Source organism: Condylura cristata, unplaced genomic scaffold (assembly GCF_000260355.1).
Source record: "Condylura cristata isolate star-nosed mole 26May11 unplaced genomic scaffold, ConCri1.0 scaffold00002, whole genome shotgun sequence".
Classification (NCBI taxonomy): domain Eukaryota; kingdom Metazoa; phylum Chordata; class Mammalia; order Eulipotyphla; family Talpidae; genus Condylura; species Condylura cristata.
This window is the reverse complement of record NW_004567103.1, coordinates 32,378,432-32,406,115: the sequence shown is the minus strand read 5'-3', so window position 1 is coordinate 32,406,115 and position 27,684 is coordinate 32,378,432. Positions and strand designations below refer to the sequence as shown.

Here is a 27,684-nt window from a genome sequence, read left to right as displayed (position 1 = left end):
TAATTGATGTTCCTGGAGCTTTACAAATATTTGTGTAAGAATGGAAGAGAACCAGGCAGACTGAATAAGAAATCTTGTCAGTGCAGTACAAATATTCTTGGGTCAGCCACAAGGAAAATGCACTTTTGTTCTACAGAGATACAGCTGCTTTTGCTCTTATGCATTTCTATTTTTCTCCTATTTGCTGCTTGATTCTTAATTAGGAGTGATTTTTGTCAGACCACACAAAGATATATTGTTAGCTACGTTCCTACTAGGATCTAGAAGAAGGATTTGCTGATACCATTTTAGACTATTTATTGGCATACCAGAATAATTTGAGCTACTGAGATAAGAAATTGGTTCATTTGCTGCCAGTGATAGCACTCACTCTTAATCTGATTCACATTTAACCCAAAGCACACACATCATTTTTTAGAAAATTAAAAGCAACATGAAGATAATATCTCCCTCGTTTTCCTTTTTGTGGATTATAGAATTATTTTTCTTTTCAATTAAAAAATACACATTTGGGTAGCATGTCAATAAGAAAACATCCCTAATTTTCCTAATAGCCCCTCCCAACATAATTTAGACTTCCTATTGTGTTGGTGAGGAACTCTGGCTCCTGTTTTGTTAGGAAATCTCTTGACCCAGTAGAATCTGAGTAGTGGTTGAGAGGCCTGAGCCTGGCGTCAGGCAGACTGGGCTGCAGCCCTCCTCACTCTGCCTCTGACCAGCCTTAGTACCTCGCTCAAGTTAGCTGAAACATGATAGCCTCCTGTTTTCCTCCTTTGAATAATAATAGCAGAGGTGATAATACTTTTTAAAGCACAAAGTTCAGACCAGGGAGAATTAAGTATTTCATACTAGCTATATTGCTATAAATAATCTGTAATCCTAATTTTCTGTCTCCATGTATTACCAGATTTCTTTGCTAAAATGATGACTATAACCTTAAGAATAGGTTAAATTATTTCAAATTAATCTACTTGAGAAATTTTGAAAATCAAGAGCAGAATGTAGTGACAAACCATCTTGAGTTTGTATTTTGTATGTAAAATTTCTATAAACTATAACTGATCAATGTATTCTTCTCCATTAAAATTACCATATAAGAACCTTGGGAATTTGTATAAAAACTTGGAGATGTGATCATGAAGTTTCCGAACTGTAGTTCCCACAAAGGATTTCCTGTGACCCTTTGATCAAGTCAGATGGGAATACTGTTGTCTATATGTAGTATATAAATGGTTGTGTATGAACAAGGCATTGGAAACTTAGGAATATATATGGCCTCAAGCCCTAAGTATGTCTCATCATAAAAGTACTATAATTTTGTTTCCCACTTCCATACAAATAGTAAGCTCAGTAGTAACAAAAAGAGGAAATACTTCATCATCTACATATTCTTAAATTTATATTTTCCCCCTTGTCAGCAAGTAATTACATTTACAGGTAACTTAAAAAAAAATTTAAGCTATGCTACAGTACATATTATGTCTTTTAAAGCTGACCTTAAGAAAGCTGTTTATGAAAGCAGGCCAAAAACTTATTTTCATTTATTTTTGTAGAAAAGACTAAGTTGGAATGAAACTGTTAAAGCTGACTTGGGTCTGGTGTGATGATGGTTTATTTAAAAGATGAAGAAGAATATCTCTTTCACAGCAACAGATACTGTAGTGAGCTGGAAACCAGAGAGCAGCTTACAGCAGACTGCAAGTGGTAGGAACAGAGGGCGGTTTTCCAGTTGTCTGCTTTTTATTTTTTCATTAAAAACTTTCCAAAAGGGCTGAATTAGTCTCTGTGTGAGGACAGAAAGTAATGTGGAAAAACAAGGGAAAGCACAGTTTTGCATTTGGTAATAGGGTTGGAAATGAAATACTTGGAGTAAAGTGGAAAGCCAGTAAGTCAGTCTTTGCTCCCCTTCTTTCTCTCCTCTCTCCTACCTCCTTTCCTTCTAATATTTAGCACAGGACCTTTGTGGATTAGAACTAAATTTCTGTTAACTCTATCCTTTCGATAACAGAGTAAGGACTCCTCCGTCTCCACTAGTACCTGTTAAGGACCTGTATTGTGTTCGGGTGGTACAGAATCGGGAATGTAACCCAGCCTCATCACTAATTCATATATGACCTTGAACCAAGGCCTTGACCTCAGTGGTAGTAATAAATAAAACTTCTTTATAGTTATATTTTTCAACCAGCTTGTCAGATGTTTAAAAACAATTGTAACTTAAAAATGATGAATTTTTCATGGATCATTATATAAATACTAAGTGATATGATTCTCTAATTCCAATGGTTGCTACTTGTACAGGTTTAAGACATTTGGAAGAGGGAACAAAAGTCACCCAAGTCAAGTTTTAAATAGGCTGAAAATGAATAAGGGAATGATAGGCTTGGACATTTAGGAATGTCATGTTTCAGACTTGTAAAATTGATAAAATTTCCACTTGCTTCTGGTAGTTTTGAAAAAGGGAGGTTTTTTATATGCTGAGCATGCCAGCGGTAAATGAACTCATGTGAACTGTAACATTTTTGTGTCCTGTTGTCATGACTTTGTACAGATAAACTAAGATAAAGTGGTTTGGTTCTGGCAGGTTCTGACAAAGAGATTTGATAAGAAAATGTAGTCCTATTGGAAAATAGGCAATATGAAAGTCAGGCTGTTAACATTTAATTTATAAAGTGTTAGCGGTCCCCTGCCCAAGCGAGCTTTGTCTTTGCTGTCGGGAGGCATGCACTAACCGTCAAGCCGGTCTGCATCTGCCCGGTTTCTTTGCATTGACGTATGACTCATGGAAATGCAGCTTTCGTGCCTCTGGCAGTGAATATTAACTCATTATTTTCTGGACATTGGTCACGTGGACAAGTGCTTGTGTATCAACGTAACTAGGTATCCTTTGGAAAAGTAGGGGGTGACCCTGTGCAGTGGTTAATACACTGCCATCCTGTGCGTGAGCTGGCTTGGAGCTGGGTGAGTCACTCTCCAGGGTGTCCTCATCCTTCAGTTTGCTGTGGTATTCATTTCAGAGGGTGTGTTGGTTTAGTTGGGAACATCTGTGGAAGTGGAATGCTCTTAAGCGAAATAGCACTCTCAGAACTGTGAACTATGCATTTTTTTTTCTTGATATTTCACCATAGCTCAATTTTAAATACAAAAAAAGTGGCTATTTTCTGTAGTAGAGAGGTTGTGCTTTTCATTTTTTTTTTTTTAAGATTGATTTATGTATACAGAACTGGGGTACAGACCAGAGGGTGCAGGGTGGGTGGAGGATTCACCAGAGAGAATGATGGCGCTCCTGCTTGTGCTGCCTCCTGGTGTTTTTCTGTATTGGTGTGATTGACACTCATTTTGTTATCAGTACAAGGATGTGGGCTGAATTCAGGATTTTGTTTTCACAGAAGGAATCCCATGCTTCTCCCTTACCCTTTACTCACTTTCTTCCTCCGGATGAGTCTCCGAAGTCCTTTTAACTTCTTGTTTCTCATTTTACATTTATGTGTCAGCCAAAATATGCTTCTGAATAAAGCGAAAATTTGATTATATTCTAAAATCAACCTTTCTTAGATCTCACTAATAAAAGATGTTTTTAGAACTTTGGGGGAAAATAAATGATTAAGTCACTAAGTGATAACACAATGCAATTAGACAAGAAAACCTCTTCAAACTAGCTTGGTCTGAATTCAGAATTTTAAAAAGGGATGGAATTCACACAGTCACTGAAATAGGTCAAGAGTTTATTGTTTAGGACTAATGTTTTAAAGAATAAGGACAAGGATAGCAGGTCATATATTAATGTTTTGCATTTTGGAGCTCTGGATTCCTCTTGGGTAGTGAGGAGAAGAGCTACACGGGTAAACACAGGACATGGTGGTCTGTGTTCATGCCACAGGGAGGCAGATACAGAAGGAGTTGACTTCTAATCATACAGGGATGAGAATCACATTTCAGGGACAAAGGGTAGAGAAAACATGCTCTCAGGGAATAAATAGTAGGGTCCTGTAGCTTAGGAAGAGCAGAATGTACATTCAGAGATGTAATGGGAAAGGAGGTTTCTAGGTAAAGATCCTGAGGCATCTGTAGTCAAGGAGCTTTTGGGGGACTGCCACAGTCTACCAGGCCAGTGGACGGTGGTGGGTGCTGGGGAGGACCGCAGTGAAGAAGGGCCTGAGTGGCTACGGAGGAAGAAGATGGAGTATGAATCCAGGTGTCGTCTAGGGGCTAGATGACAGAACAAGAACAAGTAAACAACAAGGAAAATTAGTTTGCCCTGTTGAGGGCAACAGACTAAAGAATCTCAAATCCAGGACAAGGCTCAAGAGTTCAGATTTTATGAGCAATGATTGGATTGTTGTTTTTGACACTCCCTTGTTGAGAAACTTACAGTGATCAGATCAGTATTTTGAGAAGATGGCTAGAAATATGGGGAAAAGTTTGAGAAGGTGGAAGACCAGTACTAATAATTGCAATTGAATTTCCAGGTGGTGGTCCCAAGTTAAATGATGTTCTGAGCGAGAGTATTCGGTTAATTTATTTTTTACTGAGCTATAATCGACATTGTGTGTTAGTGGTGTAATGGGTTCACTTGAGTCAACGTACATTTAATGACCTCCCATTGCATGTGGCCAGTGCTGGGATTAGGGTGAGAAAAGAAAAATTGGGTTTCAGCCCACATGGGGAGACCCCAGTTGCTTCATGGGGAAAAAGAAACCAAGAAATGTGTGTGTGTGTGCGCGCACCTGTGTGTGTAGTGTAAAGTGATGATAGGTGAGGGGGGTAAACAGTGATGGGGAGGATGGCAGCATTTTAGAGTCTTATGTGGTAACATTTGGGTAGAAACATGACAGGAAGGAGGGAGGGAGGGAGTTCCTCACTGCTGGGTAGAGGGTAGCAGGACAGCAAGTGTAAGTCCAGGGCCTGAAACCAGGATGCACATCCCTGGCAAGGGAGAGAGTGGGGAGGGCGACCAACTTAGCCAGTGAGTAGAACATGCAGTGTTCTGAATGTTACAGAAAAGTGTTTGAGTTTTATTATAGATATGAGGAGTGCCAGGATTTCTCTCTCTCTTTTTAAAATTCCAATAACAGCAGAACTGAACAAGGGGCCATAACATTCTTGGGTGAGATGAGGTGGAAGTGGACGTGTTCAGGAGTTAGTCGTGGGTTGTGAGTGCGAAAGAATCAAGCAATCGCTCTCCCTTGCTGCTCCCCCAGCGCTGTAGGGTCCGCAGGAGCAGACCCTCTCTATTGTGTGGTAAAGAAGTTTCCCTTCCTCCCAGCTGTACTGGGGTGCCGGGTGAGAGCAGTACTCATGGCTGCGTACCCCTGCTTTGTTGGGCATCCTCGTGAAGGGCTTAGCTTGTTCAGTTACAGCAGCATAGACAGTGGTTCAAATTCTGGGATGAGCAACAGGGTGAATTGTAGCGTCATCCCAAAATCAGGGAGACTGGAAGTGGAGCTAATTTTGGGTGGGGGGAGGCGGTAGAGATAAAATTCCATTTTTGGCATAAGCCTGAGATGCTTATTAAACGTCCTCGAGGCATGCCAAGCAGGCAGATGAATGTGGATTTTGGAGCAGGGCAGGGAACTATCAGAGAGGTTGGCTATTTATTGAGCTTGAAATGACAGCATGACAAGCAAGTAGAGCAGCTGTGGTGTCACAGCTTAGAGCAAAGGCTTCGTCATCAGATGTAGATTGGGAAGACACTTTGCCTAGAGGAATAATGTTGAAACAGGAAGGATGGAAGCTACTCGAGTTCCTTTGGTGGTGGAAAGCAAAGGGATGGCAGTCGTGAGCAGGAGCAGGTAATGCCGCCTCAGAGGAGACAGGGAGAGGCTGGGCGTTGGAGAAGTCAGGGCTTAGGAAGCTGCTGGAGCTTTTCAGAGTACTATTTAGAAGGAATAGTGGGTGTGAAGGAAACTAGCAGGGAATGAAAAACATATTACTTTTAGAAATTGTTCACTGAAAGGGTAACAACAGGATTATTGTGCTGGTTTTTCAAAAGAGGATGAAGCTGTCTGAAGGCTGAGATGAGAAACCAGTGAGGAGTGCGAACACAGAAGATCCTAGAAACAGGATAAAAGAAGGAGCAAGTTAGATCTGGAGGAAATGTGTTTGGAGGATTAGGTAAAGCAGCTATTTCCAGAAATGAAGATGATCGGGTACTTGGTTTGGAGAGAAGGGAGAAGAGGTATGAAAAGCAGGTGTTCTGCATAGGAGTAGGGAGTGGGGAGAGCCGTGTGGGGTCAGGTCCTCTGTTTTGAGGAGTGGTCATTAATCCGAAAGCTTGAAGATAGTAGGAAGCAACAGCAACAAATGTCAAGAGTAATGAGATGCCAGTTGGAAAGATGGAGAGCAAATAGCCCATCAGTAGTTTGCAGTTTCTGTGAACTCAAGAACATGGAGGAGTTGAGGATCCCAAGTTGATCAGATTAAAAGGTTCATTATGCAGAAGAATGCATATCAAAACACCAGGAGGCTTTTTTTCAAAGTCTTTCCTGAAATAGATCAAATTGAGATGTGGGAGTAGGAGAACTAGAGATGGGAGGAGAGATGCTTTCATAGCTCTACTTTCAGAACATTCTGAGTGATTCTGTTCACCCCCACTCCTTTAAAAAAAGCTCCTGGAGTAAGTGATAGGTGATAGACTGGCTGTGTAGGAGTGGGTGAGGGTGGTCAGGAGGGAAACTGGACTGAAGACATGAGAGAGAGAGAGAGTGTGTGTGTGGCATGTGTGTGTGTGTGAGATATCAACAAGGCGTTACTAATATTTGTATTTCTTTTTTTATTTTTTAATAAAAACTGTCTTCCCTTTATTCACTTCTTTTTAAAGTTTTTTTTCTTTTTCTTTTCTTTCTTTATATATATTTATTTACATGATTAATTTGAGGCTGTGTTCAGCTAGTTAGGTTCCTTCACTGTAGAAAGTCACAGAGACTTTTCATGATTGCTGCAGGGATTAGGTATTTGGTTCTTAATAACAATGTGATGTAAATTTTAGCAGGATCCAAGGCAGTAGTACTGAGAGACATAAGTGAAGAAGGTTCTCCATTGTCAGTTTCTCATAGGTCACAAGTTTCCATTCTTTTATAATGTCATCATTCTTTCCCTCATACATCTTATCTTTACTGTTGAATTATCCTTCAGAATCCTCTATTTAAAAAAATAACACATACAGTCTTTTTGGATATGGAAGTGTACATGTGAAAACGTTTTGCCTGTGACCCAGCTGGAGTGTCCAGACACAGGGAAGTCACTCACTGAATAAGCTGTATGTGTATCTTCCCCTGTGGATGTTTCATGTGTCTTTTCTTCACAGGTGAAATCCGTGATAAACCTCCTGTTTGCTGCATATACTGGAGATGTGTCTGCCCTCCGAAGGTATGTAAACAGGGTGGATTAACATTTGCAGGTATTTATGAAGCTGCTCCTAGGCAACAGTCACTTTAAGGCTCAAGCCTCACTTGTTTTCCTCTAAGAAAGATGACCTGACCAACTTTAAGTTACACTTCCACTTCTAGTGCCTCAGCCTGCTGCAGGGTGTCCTCTTCTGCCTCTTTCAGAAGCCCACACCTGTTTGCCCACATGGCTATTGTTTAGCTAACCTGGCTAATGCGCCAGTGATTCCCAGTTCCCATCTGCTCTCCACACCCCATCTTTGCAGATAAGGCAGATGGGCAAATGGGGGTACCGATGACTTGCAGATCACCAGGGTTACGTCTTTTGTATAGAGTTGTAACTGAACTTTAGGACAGGAAAATGCGTATGCTTCAATTCCGTCTTTTAGTCTCACCAGTACTTGTACCAATAACACTATAACTAAGAGACTAGCTCTGAATTGTTCTCAACACAAAGAGAGAACTGTGTGACACAGGAGGTCTAAGCTAGATTGCAGTTTTGTAGAGGTAGCCAGTAAACTCACTGTATATACATTAAGCTTGCACAATGTCACATGTTAATATACCTCAATTTTCTGAAATGCATGTTAAAAATTTTTTTCAAATAAAGGCTAATGAGTACTTGTAAACTGTGTTTTTAAACTGTGTTAGTTTAAAAATGGTAGCCTCAGGGAAAACATTTTAGCTTTAGTTATTGGTTTCTTATCCTTATACAGCATGACCTTTGCTATAGCTAGGCCACTGTTCTTGAGTTTTGAACTATCATGTAATGAAGCCGAAATCTGTGAGGGATGATGAATGCCTTCCTCTTAGCCCAAACAGAACAAAGGAAAGACCGGTGTAGGGGCATCTACCCGACGTTGGCATGTGGCTTTCACAGGGTCCCGGGCTCCCCTGAGAGGCCTGGTGAAGGTCCATTTGTCTCACAGACTAGAGTTGGCACAGAGGCCCTAAGGCCTCATCACAGGATCTCAGATTCAACTAATGGAGTATATGTTCCACGTGCAAATTAACATTTATGTCTAATGAGTAGCTCTGCTTACAAACTTTCAGATTTGCTTTGTCGGCCATGGATATGGAGCAGCGAGACTATGATTCCAGAACAGCCCTCCACGTAGCTGCTGCAGAAGGTAATAGATGAACCGCTTTTTTTTTTTTAAAGACTAACTTTCTACTTAACACTAAAGTCTGCCTGTTTTTTTCTGGATCTAGGTCATGTTGAAGTTGTTAAATTTTTGTTGGAAGCCTGCAAAGTAAATCCTTTCCCCAAGGACAGGTGAGCACTTACATTACTTACAGTTGGCAAGTCAGTGTGTTATTACACAGACTCGGCTATCGATGGTGATGATGTTAAATCTACCCTGTACGTATTGGACCTCCTTGAACTTGCTATGGTGCCTTACACAGGCAACAGACTTGTTTCTTCTAGGTCAGTCATGCTCTCTCCCACATCCTATTTCTTGTCTAAGAATGGTTTCTCATTTAGAATTTTCCAGGCTAGTCTGTCAACTCACTGTTTGAAGAAAATAGTGCTTTGTAAAGAAAAGCAGGAAGATATTAGGGATTTTGTGCTCATTTTTTTTTTAAACTACATAGGGTAAAATGATAAATATTTTAATATATAAAATATATCAAAAGCAGTAAGGAAATTACTTTTACAGAACTTTTAAAGTGAATATATTTGCTGCAATTCCTGGATTTAAGTGAAGTCCGTTTTTAGAAGGTTTTGTGGAAATTGAATTTTAATCATTGCCTTTAGGACAACAAACTTTAGAGAGGTCACTCTGTATAGTGGGAGAAATCTGCCTGGGATATTTTCTGGTCTTCTTTCCCTTCTGGTTCACATTCCCTTCTGGTTCAAATTCCCCATTTACCCAGCAGTGCATACTGTCCACAGAGTGACCCATCAAGGAGCGATAAGAACACTCCTTATGTATATACATAAATAATGCCACTCTGTCTCATAGATTTACATGTTATATAACCAAAGTTATATAACTAGTTATATAACTGGATGAGTCAGTAATGAGAAATAAAGGCTAGAGGAATGGGAGGGAAAAAATACTTGAAGAGGTCTGAACTATATATGATTTTAGAGTTTGAACTGTATATTTGAAGACCCTACTAAGTAAGTTTGGAGCAAGTTGATTATTCTCTAGCTATTTAGGTCTGTTTAATAAGGTTTTACTGTTTTTTAAATTAGAGGTTCAGGTTTTATTACCTTGGCTTGCAAAAAATGCAGGAAAGTTATGATGTCTGTGTTTGAAAATTGTTAGCAGTTTCCTAAGTGTGATAACACTTTGGTTATCCAGTTTCATCCATGACATTAAGTCCATCATGATGAAAACGACCTTGATTGATAGTATTCTAAAGTGTCACATTAGTGTGACAGTCCTCCCTTTTATGCCCAAAGTAATGACACGCCAGCTTTCTCCAGAGCAAGAAAATGAAGTGTGTTCCCTGCCCCCTTTCATTTGTAATTCTAACTTTAAACACTACCACATGCTGGAAATATTTACTGTGTATATTTAAGAATTAAAACGTTCAGGTTTTTGTACATGTGCACTCTCTAAATTGAACCCTACTACGGATGTAGAAGTACAACTACCTATCAATAGGCAAAAGTTAGCTAATTACCTAGCCTGGCATTCAACTATTCTAGACCAAACTAGGTCTGTTTTATATGATGGGTATCATCACCCCACGTTGCAAAATAGGCATGAGTGAATTCGGTGCATTTTTTTTAAAAGTTGGTGTCTTGTGCTTCTCATGGAAGAAGAGTTGTAAAATGTAACTTGCAGGAAACATTGAGTTTTTCTAAAAAGGGCAATAATTAGATGCCATCGATGATTGAAAAGTGGTACCCACCTCTTGGTTTAGGGCCACAAGCAATCCCTAAGCTGATGAAAGTTAAAATGGAAGTCAAAGGCAACTTCAAGTTATTTCTATTAGAGACTCACAAAGGTCTGTGTAAAGTGTTACTTACCTGATTTTTAAAATTAGCACCAGTCCACCAAACTTGGTCCAAAAACCGTATTTAAGTGAGACTTCTTAAAAACCTTTAGTTCTGTACTGGGGCCCCATTAGGAGAGTGGAAGGCTATGGAGATGGAAAGAAGGAGAAGGAAGTCCAGCAGGTGGTGGGAGTGGCACTTGGAAAAGTGGAGTAAGGGGGTGGGAGCCTGGCAGAAGGGAGCGATGCCGGCAGGGAGGAAGGATGGGAAGAGACGCTTGATGACTTGTGAAGTCTTAGGGAACCAGTTATCAAACTGCCATGTACTTGGGCTGTGAATTTCACAGTGTTATTTCCTCTCTCATAATGCTAACAAACTGATTACCCACAGCTGGTAACTCAGTTCTTCTTCTCTTCAGTCTTCACTCTGTCAATCCAAATAGCTCCTCCCAGAAACACACACACGCACGAGGGGAGGGTAGTGTTCTGCTTGTGAGTCGCCGGGTCGTGCCCTGGACGGCCATCCTTACCAGATATGATGAGATGTCGAGTCCTCTGGGCCATCTTGCTCCTACCGTGTCTGTGTGGGCACTAATGAGCTCAGTTATTTCCAGGCTTCTGACATCGGTGAGATTTTGAATTGACAGCAACACAAACTGCCCATCAAAGGTTAAGGTGATGGGAGATAGATGCCTAACTTTTCTTTGAACATTTTAAAGAAGGTCCTTTGGCCTTTCGTGAAGTTAAAATTCAGGAAAACCAGAGAACACCAACCCCCACCCCCAGACACTTAACTATGTAAACAAGATCCTTTTGTAGAAGGTATTTTTTCCTTTTCCCCATATCCCAAGAGGTCTTTGAGGCCACTTTTGAATTATAAATCCCCTTCTACCTGTCTTCAATTTATTTTCACGTGTAGTATTGCTAAGATGCTGGATTTGAAAATGACCCTTAACCCAAGGGGTCACTGTAAAATCTGAGAGTTGCTGGAGTGTCACCTTGCACAGAAATTACCTAGTGACCTGGCCCATGCCTTGCTACTTCTTTAGGTGGAATAACACTCCGATGGACGAAGCACTGCACTTTGGACACCATGATGTATTTAAGATCCTCCAGGAATACCAAGTCCAGTACACACCTCAAGGAGACTCGGACGATGGAAAGGAAAACCAAACCGTTCATAAGAATCTTGATGGATTGTTGTAATGCTCTTAATCCCAAGATTTAAGCCACTTACCTATTTAATTGTGGAAAATGATTATGAAGAATGTGTGTATTTTTATCTGGTAGTGATGTATATTTGACATTTGTCATTTCAGTGTTACTGAAGTTTTCTTCATTGTACGCACAGGACAAATCTGATCACTTTGGGAAAAAATAGAAATAAAACAATCCCCCTCCATAATGTGAGCAATATTTACCTCGTGCATTGTAGAATTCGATGTAAGAGAAATAGTTATCAACGCTAGCTTAATTGTGTGGTCTTCATGATTTACTTCTGTGTGTTCTGTGGATTTTCAAGTTCTGGTGGTGATCTGCTGATATGCTCTTATAAATTAAGCTCTGTTATGTAGTCTGTCCGGACAGGTCAAAGCTGCCTTAGAAGCAAAACAGTGTGCTTTTCCTGACTTCAAGTATAGATTTAGTCTGAGTGTTTAAACTCGTGGTTGAGTGTTTAAAATGGCTCCCATTGCCCTCACTGCAATGATGTGACTCTTTCAAGATTATCATAGTTAACAACTGTTAGTAGGATAGACCAGTTCTCATTAGACTTTATCAGGGAATCTGCTTAAGATATGTTTGATGACCAAAACACATGTGTGAATGTAGTTACATACTTTTGAAAAAATTTACTTTTTTTATATCCCCTTTGTCCAGCCTCACTTTCCAGACATTTAGCTATTTGCCTCTTTCCTCTAGCTGGGAAAGCGGGAGCTGGCATACTATGCAGTTTTCATGTTTTCCACAGTAAGTCAGAAAAGCCTCATATTTCTCACATCCAAGCTATGACTATGCCATTTGTCTATAGAAGATGATCCAGAGACAAATTACTCAGCTAAGGATAAATTAAATTCATCAACCTAGAAAATAAAAAAGGGATGTGCTACTGTAGCTCTTTAAAGTATTTTCAGCTTCTAGGATAGAGAGAAAGAAAGATTCAGAAGTGCTCTAAGCTCCCGAAGTTGTCACGATGCTCTGCGACTGCTCTAAACAGCAGCTGGATATATAAATAAGCCTGCCGTTCAAAGTCTGCATCAAGATACTTGTTCTGTTTGGGGGACCACTAGAGCACCCCAGGTTTCTCCTCATTCTCTAGTGTTTGATTTTTGGTGGACTCTGTAATTGGCTAATAAGAAAAGGCCACTTCCTTTTAAATCGAGGCCCATGACCTGCCTCCGGGACTCACTGCACACACACTTTATCCTGTTACCTCAGGAGGTAGATGGGTACGCTAACGAGAATTTCTGACAGTAAGCACACACACACACAAATGGACTTCTCTGAAGCTGTACTTGGTGGAACCAGTAAAATCCTCCGCTGCACTGCGCTGGTTGTGACGTTCATCGAACAAATTCCTTGCTTTTTCTACCTGCACACCCTGTGGCTGCCAAGCTTTATGAAGCCTGCTGGCTCCTTTTCAAGCTGGCAGCCGCCAGGTGTTCTGATGTTTGCTTCCAAGCTAAGTCAGTGGCTCGAGCCATCACCCTTCTACTGAGATAGCCATTGCCAGTGTTCCTGAACTCAGCCACAAAAGGCGGGAAGCATTTCCACGCACGAGCTTCTGTGGGGAACATAGTGGGTAGGCAGCTGGTTCCAAGGCGCCATCAAGCCACGTAGACAGGGAGGGTTTGCAAAATGCTGCACCTGAACAGCGTTATCCCCAAAGACATTATGGGGTAAATGCTCTTTAACTGAAATCTGTTAAGATACTGTGCTCAGAGAGCAGCTACTTTGTATGATTAAAATGGAACAAAGATGGTTCTGTTGTGTAGCTTGAAATTACCAATAGTTTCAAGGCGGTTCGCTAATAAAAAGGTTCTAACTATTACTTGGGAACAAAGAATTTTCATTTTTTCCTCAAATTAAAGCTTTTGTAAAAATCCTTTGGTTCAGTTAAATGTGCTCTTACCTGTGAGGTTACATATCACTGGATTTGGGTTCCTGCCCTGGCTGTTTGCTATTTGCCGTTGGCTGGTACTAACAAGTGCATTTGCTTTAAATGCTTGTTGACCCTCCAAAGATACTTCTGATTTGACATTAGGATCATGGACTTTTTTTGTGTCATGAGAATTGTATATGGCCACTTGAAAAAAAAAAAAAGCAAAAAACAAAAACCTTTGCATTCATTGTTTTTGCTGGTCTTAGTTCTAATGATCTCATTTTGGGGTGTCATCTGTGCCCGTGCTCCTTAGCTGCAAAGCTTGAATTTGCCTATCAGCCATCCGAAGCATGTCTGTGTGGCAGGGACATAATGACCTGATGTGGGATAAAGATTCTTCTGGAGATTGTCCAGCTATGAATGTATTTTGCTTCCAGAACTTCCCATAGTGAATCTAACTTAAAAGTATAAGTTGTAAGTATTCTGATTGGGAAATGTTTATTTTAGATGAAATCAGGTAGTGTTGCTTTTACAGTGTAATAAATACATGTATCAAAAAACCTGTCAAAATGAATTCTTTAAAAACAACCAAGTTTGTTTTTTTTTTTTTCCTCTTACATTGCTGGGTTAGAAAATCAGGGACTGTTTAGTTGGCTCAAATCCATTTCTAATGCCTGCTATAAGTCAGGTACTATGCAAGAGGTCAGATGGGGTTACCACAGTGTTTCAGATGAGAATCTAAGGAGTTTGTCCTTGAGGATGAGGATGAGCCTTACATTTCTAGTGCTCTGGAAGGTAACACTTCCCTTTTAAAGTAAGAAGGGCTCGGTAAATAGTGAATTGATGCATTAAACATACCCTCACTAGGAAGCGGGCTAACCTCCTTTAATAAGAGGTGGTTTTCAGGAAGGCGTCACACCTGTTTGGAGAGTTGAACCTAGTGCTGCCATGTTAGGGTCTGCATTGGAGCAGCTGGTAAACCAGCTCTCACTAACTCATGGGTGTGTTAAATGGCATTTTTTCCAATACCAGCAAGCCCTGGCTTGCAGGTTCAGGGTCGGTGTGTGATTCTCTAATCCAGCATGAAGGTACAGGAAAACCATGGTTGCCCATTTTCAGTTATCAGAGTTGTTTGTCCAAAATAATTTGGGATGCAGCTCAGATCTCTAATTCCACTCTTTCAGAGAGGAAGCTGAGCTCCCACAGTGGCTGGGATACAGAGCTCTCTGGTCCCACTCTCGGTCCCTACCTACATCCTGCACACTAGAGAGACCAGCTGCTTGCATATTAGCTAACACCTGGCCTGGTGGGGGAGGGGGGTGGGTTTAAGGGGGAGCATACATGCTCCAATGATAACTCCTGTAGCGGGAGTTATACATATTCATTTACAGATAGAGGCATGACTCAGGAAACACATAAGAATAATCCCAAATGCAGATTAACTTAATTATTCTTGATACAACATCATCATTTTACTTTTGTTGTATTTTTTAGGGGCTAGGATTAGGGATCCTAATCTCGCTTGCTAAACCTCATAGTAAAATGAGTAAACTCATGACTCAGACCAGATGGCACAGCCAGGCAGCCCTGGAATGTGTGACATGGCACTTGAAGACTTTAGGGGGAAGGGGGATTTTATAGCTGTGTTAGGAAAGCTGTGATTCCCTGGCAGAGCAAGGAAGGTATGTAGGTTTTGGGATGGGAAAGATTAGAAAATTAAAGCAGTTATTTAATGGGGGCAAAGCTGGCATTCTATTTCTGTTCTGCTTGAACTTGCCTCCTGCCTTCCATGTACCCTGGCCTTGCCCTTCATCATCTCGCCAGAGTCAAGAAAGAGGCTAATAGAAACTGACTCCAGCAAGCTGCCCTAATAGCCACTGAATATCAAGACTGCTTCATTCATGTACAAGAAATGGGGAAAGCTGGTGATCAGACACCAGCAGTAGGGGCCTAGGTGAGAGAAGCATTACGAAACAGAATTTTCGTAGTTTGGTAATGGGTGTTTGACTGCTTTCTATGTGCTAGTTACCTTTACATTCTGTGTATGGTCTTTAAAGCTGCTTATGTATGTATGGTTCTTTTTTTCCAGTTGGCCAAATAAGATGTTTAACTTCTCATTATAACAAACAGAACCTGAAGTTGATTCACCAAAACTTGGAAGCTGAATATAGTTTCAGTATCATTTAAACACCACATTATTAACTCAAGCGGGTCTAAAAATAATATTATCGTTAGCCTTCCTTAAACAGTTTTAAATGGCATTTCTTTGAAATTGTGTACATTTTAATATAACATATAAATTATTTGTAGCTTTGGGTTACATTTGCTTCACAAAGTCATAAGTTTTAATAAATAAGGTGACTGTACTAAAACATATGACCCAATATCTCAGAAAATCTTAAATTCCACAGAACAGGAATCTTTGGTTTTTATTACTACTTCTCCCTAAACATTAAGAGAAGCCTGGCTTCTGGTTAGTGTTCATTATTTTTCTTATGAAATAATGAATAAATCTAAACAAAAGGAGTCACCCAAATAAGTACCCCATATTCTATGAACAGCACCCCACTTCTAAAGAGAGGTATGGCATTTTCAATGCAATTTCTCATTTTTTCTTGTTTCTCCTAATATAGTCAGATGAGAAAGGAGTGCTTTGTTCATTAAGCTTTACCTTCATATTCCACTTTAGCTTTATAGGCAGTAGATTTTGCTCATTTAATGACTCTGAGAAAAATGCCTTAATAAGGACAAAATTGTCCCAAGTGCTACTACAAGCTCTGGGCATGTAAAACACCCTATAAACGTGGCATTAGAATACCACTGGAACACAAACATCCTTAGGCCAGGATCTATTTAGTCACTTCTTACAAGGACAATTACGTAAGAGACACACTTACCCTGGCTAAGCAGGGAATTATCTACCTTACTCCCTGGAGAAAAACAGCTCTTGGTGTATGATAGAAAGACACTTGATATTCAAGGACATCCTGCAGACAGGTGAGGATGCCATCAGGGATATGCCACTCCTTGATGAATCGTCAAACAACAGTTGAATCTAACTTGCCAGATGACATCTAACTTGGTGATTATATCTTTGCTAGCCCTATTATTTTTCAGCTCCTAGTGACTTTTACTTTGAGAAGTTTGTGGCTTTCTCACTTTTAAAAACTTTGCAGAACAATGGCCCTCTCGGTGCTGTGACTTCAGCAGCAACTTATCTAACCATGGACATGTGGTTTTAGATAGCTACTCTGGAGGCCAGACAGAGCCCCCCTTTTCCATGAATTTTTAAATGAAAAACTTACATTAGCAGGCCTGACATTCATTTTAAATTCAATGCCAAATTATTCGTGCACTTGGAGGCAGCTGTGGTCACCAAGATCAAAGTACTTTATGTTTTGGTTTTTCGGTTTGATTTTTAGGGTGCCCACTACAGCTTGTTTCAATCATGTTTCTTTTCTGATCTCTTCCACTAACTTATCTTCACCTGCCATAGCTCTTCTGCTTACCAGCAGGGTAAGAAAGGGAAATGGTGTCATAACTCTTGCTTTAAAATAAGGACTGATACAGTTTTGTTTAATCATATATAAGAAAAATAATGAACATCAAGCTAGTGGTGGTAATTTCTAAGATCTTACATGAAATGTCATTAATAAAGAGACTATCATTGAGTATTTAATACTTCTTAAAAATAAAAAAAGTCCCTTGACTAATACAGCAAGGTGAAGCCACGCCACATCATTCTCAAAGGGCAAAAAGATACCTAGTAGTTAAATACCAGCAATTACACAGAAGGTTTTTTAAAATGCTGTCTTCTTTGTTCCTTCTTAATATCAAAATCAAAAGTTAATGCAAACCTAGCCAGGTTCATGTCATCAATGTAAAAATGGGGAGGAAGCCTTATTTTGTGTTTAATATCAAGAAAAGTCCCATGTATATATTCTATTTAATGCAATACCTATATTTAAAACATTTCAAGAAAAATTTACCTCCACCAGAGAAAAGATAAGCCATTTATGCAATAATATAATTGTGGTGGGTAGCGGAAAAGTAAGATACAGCTACAAAGACAGAAGTCTGAAATGTATCTGAAGTACCCTGTCAAACCCACCACCTGGGTTATTTTGTGTGTTAGTGTTAATGAATTGGTATATCAGTAACAGTCCACTTCACAAAATGTCAAGGAAGCTCTAGAAAAAGCACCAGAGAGATGAACCATTTGCCACTGCATTTTTTTCAGAAAAACACATTTATCAGTGAAAAACATGCAATATGCCAGGCAGTTTACACAGGGTGAATTTTCAAAGAACTTGAGTCTCATTTCTGATTAATAATTTGCCAGTTACTATTTTTTCTTCTCAATTTGAAATTTTTATGGTGAATAGATCAAATACCAGACAATAACAATAAAAAAAATTAACACAAAGAAACATGAGTGAAATTTCTGAGTTTTTCTATACCTAGGGTTAATTTTAACTGTTTGAAAAATGCCAGATTTGGCCTTGAGAGACGGCTCTTAATCCCCTGCCTCTTTGGAGAGAAATGTGAAGACAAGTTCACCAGGCAGAATCTACGCAGCTCTGGGTATTAAAGTCTAAACAGAAAACACTACCCATGAATTTGGAAAATGCCCTTCCCTCTACTGATATTAGTATCATAAAAGCCATAACAAGCAGAAAAGCTATTTTTCCCAAGTAAGAGAGACCGTGTCTCACGTCTTTTGCTTTAAGTGGCCAGTGTGAAAATGTAAGAAAATAACACAACTTTTACCACCTGTCCAGATGCAGGGTTGGATAAGGGCTGATCCTATGTAAACTTAGCATTAAACTATTTCACAGATAAACCAATGGAGAACTTCCAGCCACATTTAAAGCAGAGGGAACAAGTAGGAATTCTCCAGGACAGAAGTCTGCTGGTCATGTATCAAGCAGTCTTTCAAATAACCGTATGATCCAGCCGCTTGAAAGAGCTGGGCCCTGCTTTGATGCTCAGCATTTTTTTTTTTTTACAAGCTCGCTTAGCTTCCCTGCTTTCCACAAGAATCTCATTCTAATTCTGATGTTTGGGTGTCTAGATGTTTTTCACTTGCCAGCCCCGTTTTGTGGAGAGGGCATTTCAGTTTTACCTTTAACAAGATGCATGAGGCCCTTCAGAGTAACAGCTGTGTCTGAATTAGGGACAAGTCACAGGTGGCAGCAAATTTGTTGGCCTTTCTTTCATTTCCCTAGAAACATAGGGTGTGAAGGAACAGAGTAGCAGGAGGAAACCACAGATGGGAAGGAAAAATGTCGCCAGAGAAGATGAGAAAAATTCATGCTCTATACTGCATTCATCTGTAAAAAGATAAAATGTGGTTAAGTTTATTACACTGATCTTACAAAATGCAGACTGATCTATTTCACATTGCTTGACTGTTCTACAGTGGAGCAGGCCAAAGACCCAGGCGACTGCAAATAACCAGCCTGGAATTAAAAGGCCTTCAGTATGCGTTGTCTTTTCACCTACACTAGACTTTGTATCGCTAAGCTCAGCGACTACATTACTCTGCAGCCTACTGGCTTAATTCTCTGGAATTCCGTCAGGCTGCACAAAGCTTTTTGCTGTTAAGCAACTTTGGAAGCAGAACAGCACAAGTCTGCTCCTGCAAAATAAGGGTGAGGCGATGCTCAGCTTCGCCAGGGAGGGGGTGAAGACGATGAATGTGGATTACAGACCTCGGTGGAACAGTGTGAACAGTTGTGCTTCAGGTACAGCTAGCTACAGCAGCACAATCACTGGGGCCCCCTGCTGCACCGCTCCCCGCAGCGCTTCCTGCCCCGCCGCCTTGAGCAGGGCGCCTTGTGAGCTTGAAGTGTTCACCCACACAACACTTGCTGCCACTGACTCACTTCCAGGAGTACCTCACTTCTCCCCTTAGGACAGCTGCTCTCAGGGTGGGGGGAGGACTCCGCCCCCCTGTGATTGATGTCTGAAGACACATTGACTGTCATGATGCAAGTGGCATCCAGTGGAAAGAGTGGCCCAGATACGGCTCACCTTCCACAGCACAAAGGACAGGCCCCCAGAGAGTCGTCTGGCCCCAAAGAATGGCCCTAGACTAGAACTCTCTTGAGAAGTAAACCTGTTTTTTTTTTTTTTTAAATCCCAAGTACTCAACAATGGGTGGTAGGTAGTGGGCTCTTGGGAAAAATATTCCGGAGCAGAAAGTACAACGAAGGGTTTACAGCAAAGTTGTTCAAGTACAATGAAGGCTGAAAGTGAAACTGTGTAAAGATGGTAGCCTGGGGTGGAAGGAGGAGAGAGAGCCCCAGAGATCCTACATTCACATCCTTATCAATGTCTCCTCCTGTGTGACTGCAGCCTGTTAATCTCTCTCTCCAAATCTCAAGGTCCTTCTCTAATCAAAGGAGGTTAATAGTTCCTAGGAGGTCAATTTACTGAAAGGATTAAATTAGATAGCTTTGTAAAATGCCTGTATAGCTGGTGAAAATAGCAGACAATATTACTACTATTACCATCATAAGCTTTGACCAAAGGCTTGCAGGAGAGTAGACTGGTTCTCAAGTCGTCCCAGAGGACAGGCCTGCTGTCCAAGAAATCCAGACTAAACAAATATTCAAGTCATGCTGCAGAAAACACTGGTGCTGTGTCTCAGACAGTTTCCTCTGGGCCCTGCGGCCCTCCTGCTCAGGAGGGGCCCTCAGCGTCAGTCACGGAGCCACCCTTGTCAGAGCCACAACTTCCAAGCGAGGAAAGCCAGCTGGCTCAACAAGCGTTTGTTCTGTTTCAGAGCAGATGCTCTGATTCCCAGAGTGGATCTGAGTGGAGATCAGCTAATCCGAGACAGATAAGGTGGAGCCCACCCAATCTGGAGACTAATTCAACTTTAATTTTGTCAAATCATCGTGGTGCCCACATTACAGCTGCTTTTAGTTGAATATGTCTCCTATGGGTTTACTGGAGGGTGTAAAATAGGTTTATTTTATTCTACAAATGAAATGAAGGAAATCATCTGGAATGGAATGGAATGGCTGTGGGGAGGGGGCATGGATGGTATAGAGAGACCACAAAACCACTTCCTGGCCTCTATTTAAATTGCTCTCACAGTAGCATTCTGAGAGGCAGAAAAAGCAGTCACATTGTTTGCACAGATAGAGAGAACTAATCCATCTTATTTTCTCAAGGTCATAGGCAATGATGGTGATGACAGAGTTAGAGCACCAATTTGCAAACACAGGTCTCTTACCCACAAGCCACAGTGCCTTCGTCTTAATCAGAATAAAACACAACTCAGTCCTGTGTAAACAATTTCTTTAGGGAGCATATTTTGAATGAAGCAAGGATCAGTTTTTTTTGTGGCTGGCATTCCGAACAATGGACAAGGGCATGCCTTCCAGAGACAACAGTGGAATTCAGAGTTCATTCCACCATTTACTAATCTTAGTTATGTTATAGGGCATGGGGACGTGGGGGAGATAGGGATGGACACTTTGTCCACATCCATAAAAAGGGAATTAATAATACCTAATTCAGGCGGTTGTTGGAAAGACTGAATTATTACATGTGAAGTTGCTGGTACACAGTGAATGCTTAATAAATGTCACCTATTCGTGGCTGATTGTAACTCGGGCACAACAAAGGAGATACAAAAGATTACCTTATTTTTTGGTTCCCTCTTACAATCTCTGGATAGAGAATACAATTTCTGAATAGGCCTTTACAAATATTCCATTTTATGTTGGGCTTTATAAAGCACATTAAGGCAAAATTGGGCACTCATTCTAACTGAGGAAATGACCTTCTACATATAAAAGGTTCATTGTACACTTGTTAATAGGAACAGAACTATTTTGATGCTACACTATCTAAGCATTTTTCGAAGTGACTTTTTTCATTGTCAAGTCAGAAATTATACACAAGTACAGTCTCCAAAGACTTCGGGTCTGCTTCTTTACGTGAGGAAAAGATAAAGAAAAAAATTTACAAACTAGATCTTGAATCTAAGCAGATATTACCAGTGCAGTGAGAACACGCCCTGAAATCAGGATCTAGACTCCTGAATTCTTGCAGATCCTCCCCTCTCCCCTCAGCACCTTTCTTCTTTCCCTCCTCAGAAATGAGCTCAGAACCACACCAGGCACCCAGCACCATGATGAAGAAAGGCCCGGGATGACTTGAGAGAAGGCTTTTTTAAAGCATGAACTGAAATAGCTTCATGTGGAAAAGAGCTTAAAATTAAACAATATCATCGGAAATCCAGTCAACAACAACAACAACAAACCTTCAAGAAGAAGGATTTCAAGCTCACAGGTAAAGAGGAAAGATTTCAAACTCACAGGTAAACAATGCAACTTGACAAAGTGAACCTCCTGCCAAGGAAGGTTCTCTCTTGCCCTATTCCTAGTCCTCTCCTGATACTCGTTATCTGCTTCACTCCTGGAAGCTTCGCTCTTGGCAAGGCTTCACAGCTCCAGGTGCCCACACTACAAATTAGCTCCCCAACAGGAAGTAGGTGAAACGGTTTCAGGGCTGCCAGCTACTTGTCCATAATTATTGTAACTACCAAACACTGGTTCCGTCTTCCTAAAAATAACACTCCTCCCCCCAGACATAGTGCTGGAATAACAAGCCAAAGGAAAGCAATTTTTTACTCGCAGAAATCGTAATGCTGTCGTATGTGAAATTTCTACAGGGACAACTTCAAAGAGGAGATGGGGAACTTCTAAATATTTGAAATGTCACGTAATATTTTTGGAAGTGCTGAATGCCTCAAACAAAAATCCTGGTGATGATGCAGCTTGTTTGTGCTCGGTAAGCTCCAACTTGCCACAGGCTATTCTAAAACCATCCCTCCAGGCTCTGCTCACACCTCCCTGGACCCGTAAGTAGGTCCCCTCGCCACCCCCCAACATCCACCAGGGGGCCCTGTCCGCATCAGAGCACGGGACAGCTGGGACATCCCCCTGGTACTCACCATGCTGTCGATTGCTACAGGGCCCACTATCCGGGACACCTCATCAAACTCCTCGGGAGACATGGGGAGAAGGTTGTCTGTTGTCTGGAGTCGAGACGGATGACTAAAATGGGAGAGAGGAGAAAGGCTTGTTAGCATCTAGATTCTGGAAACAGGTGCAGACTTAGACATTTCATCTCTGCCTGTGATTGCATCATTCCTTGAGACTTTTCATTTCAGGTTAGTGTGTATACTTGGAAAATACATTTGAACAAAGTACAGACCGGAGGTTTGTGTCCCCAGCCTGGCCCTTGGGAAGCATGTCGGACTCCAAAGACGTGATGAGCAGTAGCCACTCGGGGCCCTGGGCCGCTTCTGCCTGCTGCGGAGTGTCACCGAGATGATAGTGCCTCAGTGCTGGCCTAGACGAAGCACCGGAGGGAAGTCTGGGGAGTCCCTCATCCCTACCTTGAGGTTTGTATGCAGATCAAGCTGCTCCAGTGTTTTTACATGAAGGCTACATCCAGTCACCTCAAGACAGTGCTGCTGGCCAAATAACTGACAATGACTTTTCCAATTTTTTTTTCTACCTTTTACAAAATGAAACAACAAAATAAAAGCAAGTGGAAAAATTGTATCTCAACCCTTACTATGGCCTCGGCTCTGTTGAAAAAGAACTACTTTCCCACTCCGATCAATTTTTGTTCATTTTATTTATGCTTTTTCAAAATGTCAGATTGGGGAGGACTTATATATCTTAAATACAACTTTGGTTTTGTTTGGGGGGGTTTATAAAGGCAATGAAGTGCTGACAGGCAGGGACACCACAATCTCTAATTAGGATCTTTCCAGCAGGTCCAACCGGCATGGAGATGGCAGGCAGCAGGGACAACTGACAAAGCAAACCATGAGCATCTTCAACAGGCCCCAGCCAGGAGCAGGCTGGCTTGAGGCTTTTAAACATGGCTCTCCTCCGTGTTCACTTACACTTCAGACACAGAAATCAGCTCAGTCTTGATGTATCCAGTTCCTTTTGGGCCATCAAGTTCCATTGGTTCTGGGGCTAGAAGCAAACACATCGGTATCGTGTCCATTAGCAGAAAGCACATGAGAACTGGCCAGCGACTTTCTCTTTTGTCACAATTTTACTGTTTACTTGACAACTTAGAGTCTGTTCCTTTAAGGGGTTCTACGCACACCCTTCTGTGGCACCTCAAATCTGGGTGGGAATACAAAAGCCACTCAGAGAGACAGGAGAGTTCAGTACAGAAATGGAGCTGAGAGGTTTCTCTCTCCGAGGTTTGAAATCTTCTAGAAGCTGCAGTCTAACCATAAAAGTTCTAATTGGTTTAGGGATTCCAACTTGGTTGGTCCCATTTACACTGCTGTCAAGGTCAGCTGGAGGCATTGTTTTCCCCCAAATAATTGTGCTCAGTTTGAGATTCCTCACTCTGAAAAATAATTAACTCTGTGAGCATGTTCCCACAAGATCAGTCCAGTTTGAAATCTCTCATAGGCAAGTTAGTGAAGACAGAGGTGCAGGAGACCTGTGTTCTAGTCTAGGCTAACCCTTAACGATCGTCACTGGTAACAATATGATCTGCTAACTGGGCCCCCCCTAAAAATGAACCACTTCAGTCTCCTGGGCCTACATTTCCACAGGAGCAGTCTGCCACAAATCAGTGGCCCTGGAAGGCCTGATTTTTACCTTTTCCACCTGAAAAGTAATAAAATAGTAAGTACACACACACACACACACAAAGCCCAAAACTTTCCAACACCCCCAAACAATAAGTTACTCTTTTCTTACTACCTGTGTGAGGCAAGACAATGCATCATGTTTCTACTGTGTGGTATTTATACCATCTTTGGAAAATCTACTTTAAGCAATTAAAAAGTGGCAGACTAATGGTGCCTGTGTGGGAGACTTGTAATGGTGCCCCCAACTTATAGGAAAGCCGGGGAGCATGTATGCTGGAACCCTGCCTCCAGCAAGCTTTTAGACAGTGAGGACATAAGAACACAGGCACCAGGAAATGAGGGGGTTACTCGCCATCAGGGCAACAATGAGTGGCGCTCCCCACTTACCTTCCTTTGGCCTGGAGTAATACTTTCCAAAAGCATGGTCTTTGTCAATATTTGGATACAGATACTTCAGAGGATTTTCTGGGATATTTTCAGCAGCCATGACTTTGTAATTGCGAATAATGTCAGGGAAAGTAACAGCAGAAAGTTCTTTCTTTGTGTAGGGTTCAACGGCATGGAAGTAAGGTTCTAGAAAGAAGAAAACTCAGTGAGTCCAGGAAATAGCCTAAAACAATAGCGGGGAGAAACAGAACATTGCAGACTTTATGGATTTGAGAGAGCCTGGGAAGAACTAATCGCAGTCCTGGAGTTATAACATAACATCGGATACCGCTTTATTTCTAAATAAGTTATAATCATTTTTAAAAAACAGGGAAAATAGGCCCTCCCTGGTGGCGCAGCGGGTTAAAGCACTGCACTAAGAAGATTAAGCCACTTCCTCATGAGTTCGATCCCCCTCTGCTCCGGAGGTAACCACATGGCGCGGCAGACCTCTCCTGACCCGCCCGCTGCTCCCCTCAGCAGTGTACTTCGTCGATCTGCCTGTTCTGCTCCCCACTCTGTCTCTGGTGAATCCTCTCACCCTCCGCATCTCTGGCCTGTACCCCAGTTCTGTATGCACAAATAAATAAATCTTAAAAAAAAAAAAACAGGGAAAATAAAGGCAATCAGTACTCTCAATGACACTGTATTCGTCATGATTTGCATAGATTTGTAAATCTGGTCAAATTTATTAAAGATCTTTAAACCCTGCCTCTTCAGTGATATGCCAGGTAAATATTAATCAGGTCATCCTGGCTGAGATCATGTATTAAATTAGTAAAAGACAGCTCATATATTAAGCTAGCAATAAAACCAGTTCTGTTTTTCTTTTTATGTTGACATATATAATGTTTCATTTAGATAAAGGACTGACAATACATGGGAAATAGTTTTTGAGAGCAAAAAGGTCCCTTTTCTCTAAAGTCCTTAATGTAGTAATCAGTTTAATTCGCTCCCATTTTATTCCCAGTTTTCAAATCCTGCTTTCTAAGGAGCACACATTCCAGAGGCTGCTCTGGGGAGTTTTGCAGCTGCTGCTGCCCTGTTGGAAGTTTTTGGTTTCCAAGGATTTTCTTAACCTTTGCTGGGCTTGCTTGCTCCCATCTCTTAGATAGTTTAGGAAAGAATTATGAAGAAGATCAAAAGTTGCTACCAACACCAGCTCACCTCAGCTCTTCTGTTTTGGTTTATTAGAAGAAGAGGATAAATAGAACAAGAAAAGTAATCCATCTTTTTTCATTGCTTGACTGAAAGCATAAAAGTCACTGGAACGAATCAGCTTTTGTTCTAGTCTTTCTACCTGAGCAAGCTATAAGTAACAGTGAAAAGTCACCAGATGTTTTGATTATTTTCCCATCTCTGCTGTTCAGCCTCATCCCCCAGAAATCTGTGCAGTAATGTCAAGGCCTGGAGGATCTTGAAATCACGGATTAACTTTGGTTAAGTAGAACCCAACGTGTAACAAAGATATGCTTGCAATTGCTCTGCCTGAAGGCAGGTGGAGGCCGCCACAGTGCCCAGGACCCCACCCCTACAAAGCCCAGCCTATCTGCACTTCCGGGGGGGTCACCCACGTGAGCCTGCACAAAATGGGTTTCCTCCCAAGAACTGGCAAGAGCTGGTTGCCGGTCACAATGACTCACGTCCTTCATCTGCAGATAATAAGCCTGACAAAAGGGAAAGAGTTTGGCCTTGTGTTTTGAAAGCCATCATTTCCACACCATGTTCCAAGCAGACCACAAATATTCTAGGGGATGTAATAAATCCTATCTGGGACGCTCCGCTGGGTGGTATAGAACCAAGATTTTATGTCAAAAGTTCATTTGTGGGGCCCTCCCTGGTGGTGCAATGAGTTAGGGCACAGCACTGCAAGCAGCCGCTTCAGTGTGAGTTCGACCCCCTGCCCCGGGAGGTGACCCACATGGTGAGGCAGACCTCTCTCACCACTCCTGCACCTCTGGCTTGTACCCCAGTTCTGTGTGCATTAAAAAAGTTCATTTGCGGCCCTCCCTGGTGGCGCAGCGGGTTAAAGCACTGCACTGAGAAGCTAAGGCCACTTCCGCATGAGTTCGATCCCCGCCTGCCTGCCCCGGAGGTGACCACATGGCGTGGCAGACCTCTCCTGACCCGCCCGCTGCTCCCCTCGGCAGTGTGCTTCATCGATCTGCCTGTTCTGCTTCCCGCTCTGTCTCTGGTGAATCCTCTCATCCTCCGCATCTCTGGCCTGTACCCCAGTTCTGTATGAATAAATAAATAAATCTTTAAAAAAAAAAAAAGTTCATTTGCTCTCTGAGTAGATTTGTGTGGTGCAGTCCTCACACACTTCAGGTCCCGGCTTGTGCGCAGGGCGGGGCCCGCTTACCGCCTCCGTTCTGGGAGCGCTCCACCCACGTGAAGGTGATGGCCCCTTCCCGGCAGCTCTCGCTGAAGCGCAGCAGGAAGGTCCCTGGCTGCTGGTCTTTCAGCAAGGCGCGCTCCCGCTCCTTGCTGATAAAGCCCACGATACACCTGCACAGGGAAGGGACCCACGGAGGTCTGGTTATGGTTTAGATTTTCAGGTTAATTAACACATCAAGATGACAGGCATAGGGTAAAGAACACCGGAAACAAATATATGGACGATTTTAGATGCTTTAGAATCTCGTTAATTGGTGCCTCAGGAAGTATTTCACTTATACAGATGCAGCTGAAGACCAAAAATATAATTCATTAACACAATGCCAACAGATGTTAGAGTCAAATATTGGCTGGATTAATGAGTTTTTTTATTATTATTTTCATGTGATGATTTTAAAGACCACGAAAATATCTGAATTGATGTACCTTTTAAACTGGAAAGGAAAAGGCAGAAAACATATTTTCACATTTGAGCACTTCTGATTCAATTAAAATCTTAGTTGAACTATAATCTGACCCTGGAAATATGTTAAATAGGGGCAATTTTCTGAGGTACAGGTTTTATCTTCCTTCCTTGGACAATACAGTAGGTGCTCAAGAAATTTTCATTAAACAAATGAATGCATGAATGGCACTCATGTCATTTTTTAATTTGGCATTGAAAACACACACTAACTTACATATACTCTATAAAAGCATAAATTTAACCTCACGAGGCTCCACTATTGTGATGCCCTGAAGGGACAAGCATTTCTGTACAATACCAAATCATA

General features: G+C 41.5%; 2 protein-coding genes across 3 annotated transcripts in view; one reads left to right on the top strand and one right to left on the bottom strand.

Annotated features, from left to right (window-relative positions):
• GLS (glutaminase) overlaps nucleotides 1-13,383 on the top strand; it is a 70,460-nt gene extending 57,077 nt beyond the window's left edge. The window contains exons 15-18 of the mRNA XM_004674434.2: nucleotides 7,304-7,365; nucleotides 8,436-8,512; nucleotides 8,595-8,658; nucleotides 11,384-13,383. Coding sequence (XP_004674491.1) covers nucleotides 7,304-7,365; nucleotides 8,436-8,512; nucleotides 8,595-8,658; nucleotides 11,384-11,540 — 360 coding nt within the window. The 3' untranslated portion in view covers nucleotides 11,541-13,383. The remainder of the gene's footprint in view (nucleotides 1-7,303; nucleotides 7,366-8,435; nucleotides 8,513-8,594; nucleotides 8,659-11,383) is intronic.
• Nucleotides 13,384-17,647: 4,264 nt separating this feature from the next.
• The window catches only part of STAT1 (signal transducer and activator of transcription 1, 91kDa), a 38,404-nt gene continuing 28,367 nt past the window's right edge, over nucleotides 17,648-27,684 (bottom strand). For both annotated transcript variants that reach the window (XM_004674432.2, XM_012726509.1), the window contains exons 21-25: nucleotides 26,877-27,022; nucleotides 24,476-24,661; nucleotides 23,375-23,450; nucleotides 22,409-22,511; nucleotides 17,648-18,767 (exon numbers count right to left, since the gene is read on the bottom strand). In XM_004674432.2, the coding sequence (XP_004674489.1) occupies nucleotides 18,753-18,767; nucleotides 22,409-22,511; nucleotides 23,375-23,450; nucleotides 24,476-24,661; nucleotides 26,877-27,022 (526 nt within the window). In that variant the 3' untranslated portion in view covers nucleotides 17,648-18,752. The remainder of the gene's footprint in view (nucleotides 18,768-22,408; nucleotides 22,512-23,374; nucleotides 23,451-24,475; nucleotides 24,662-26,876; nucleotides 27,023-27,684) is intronic.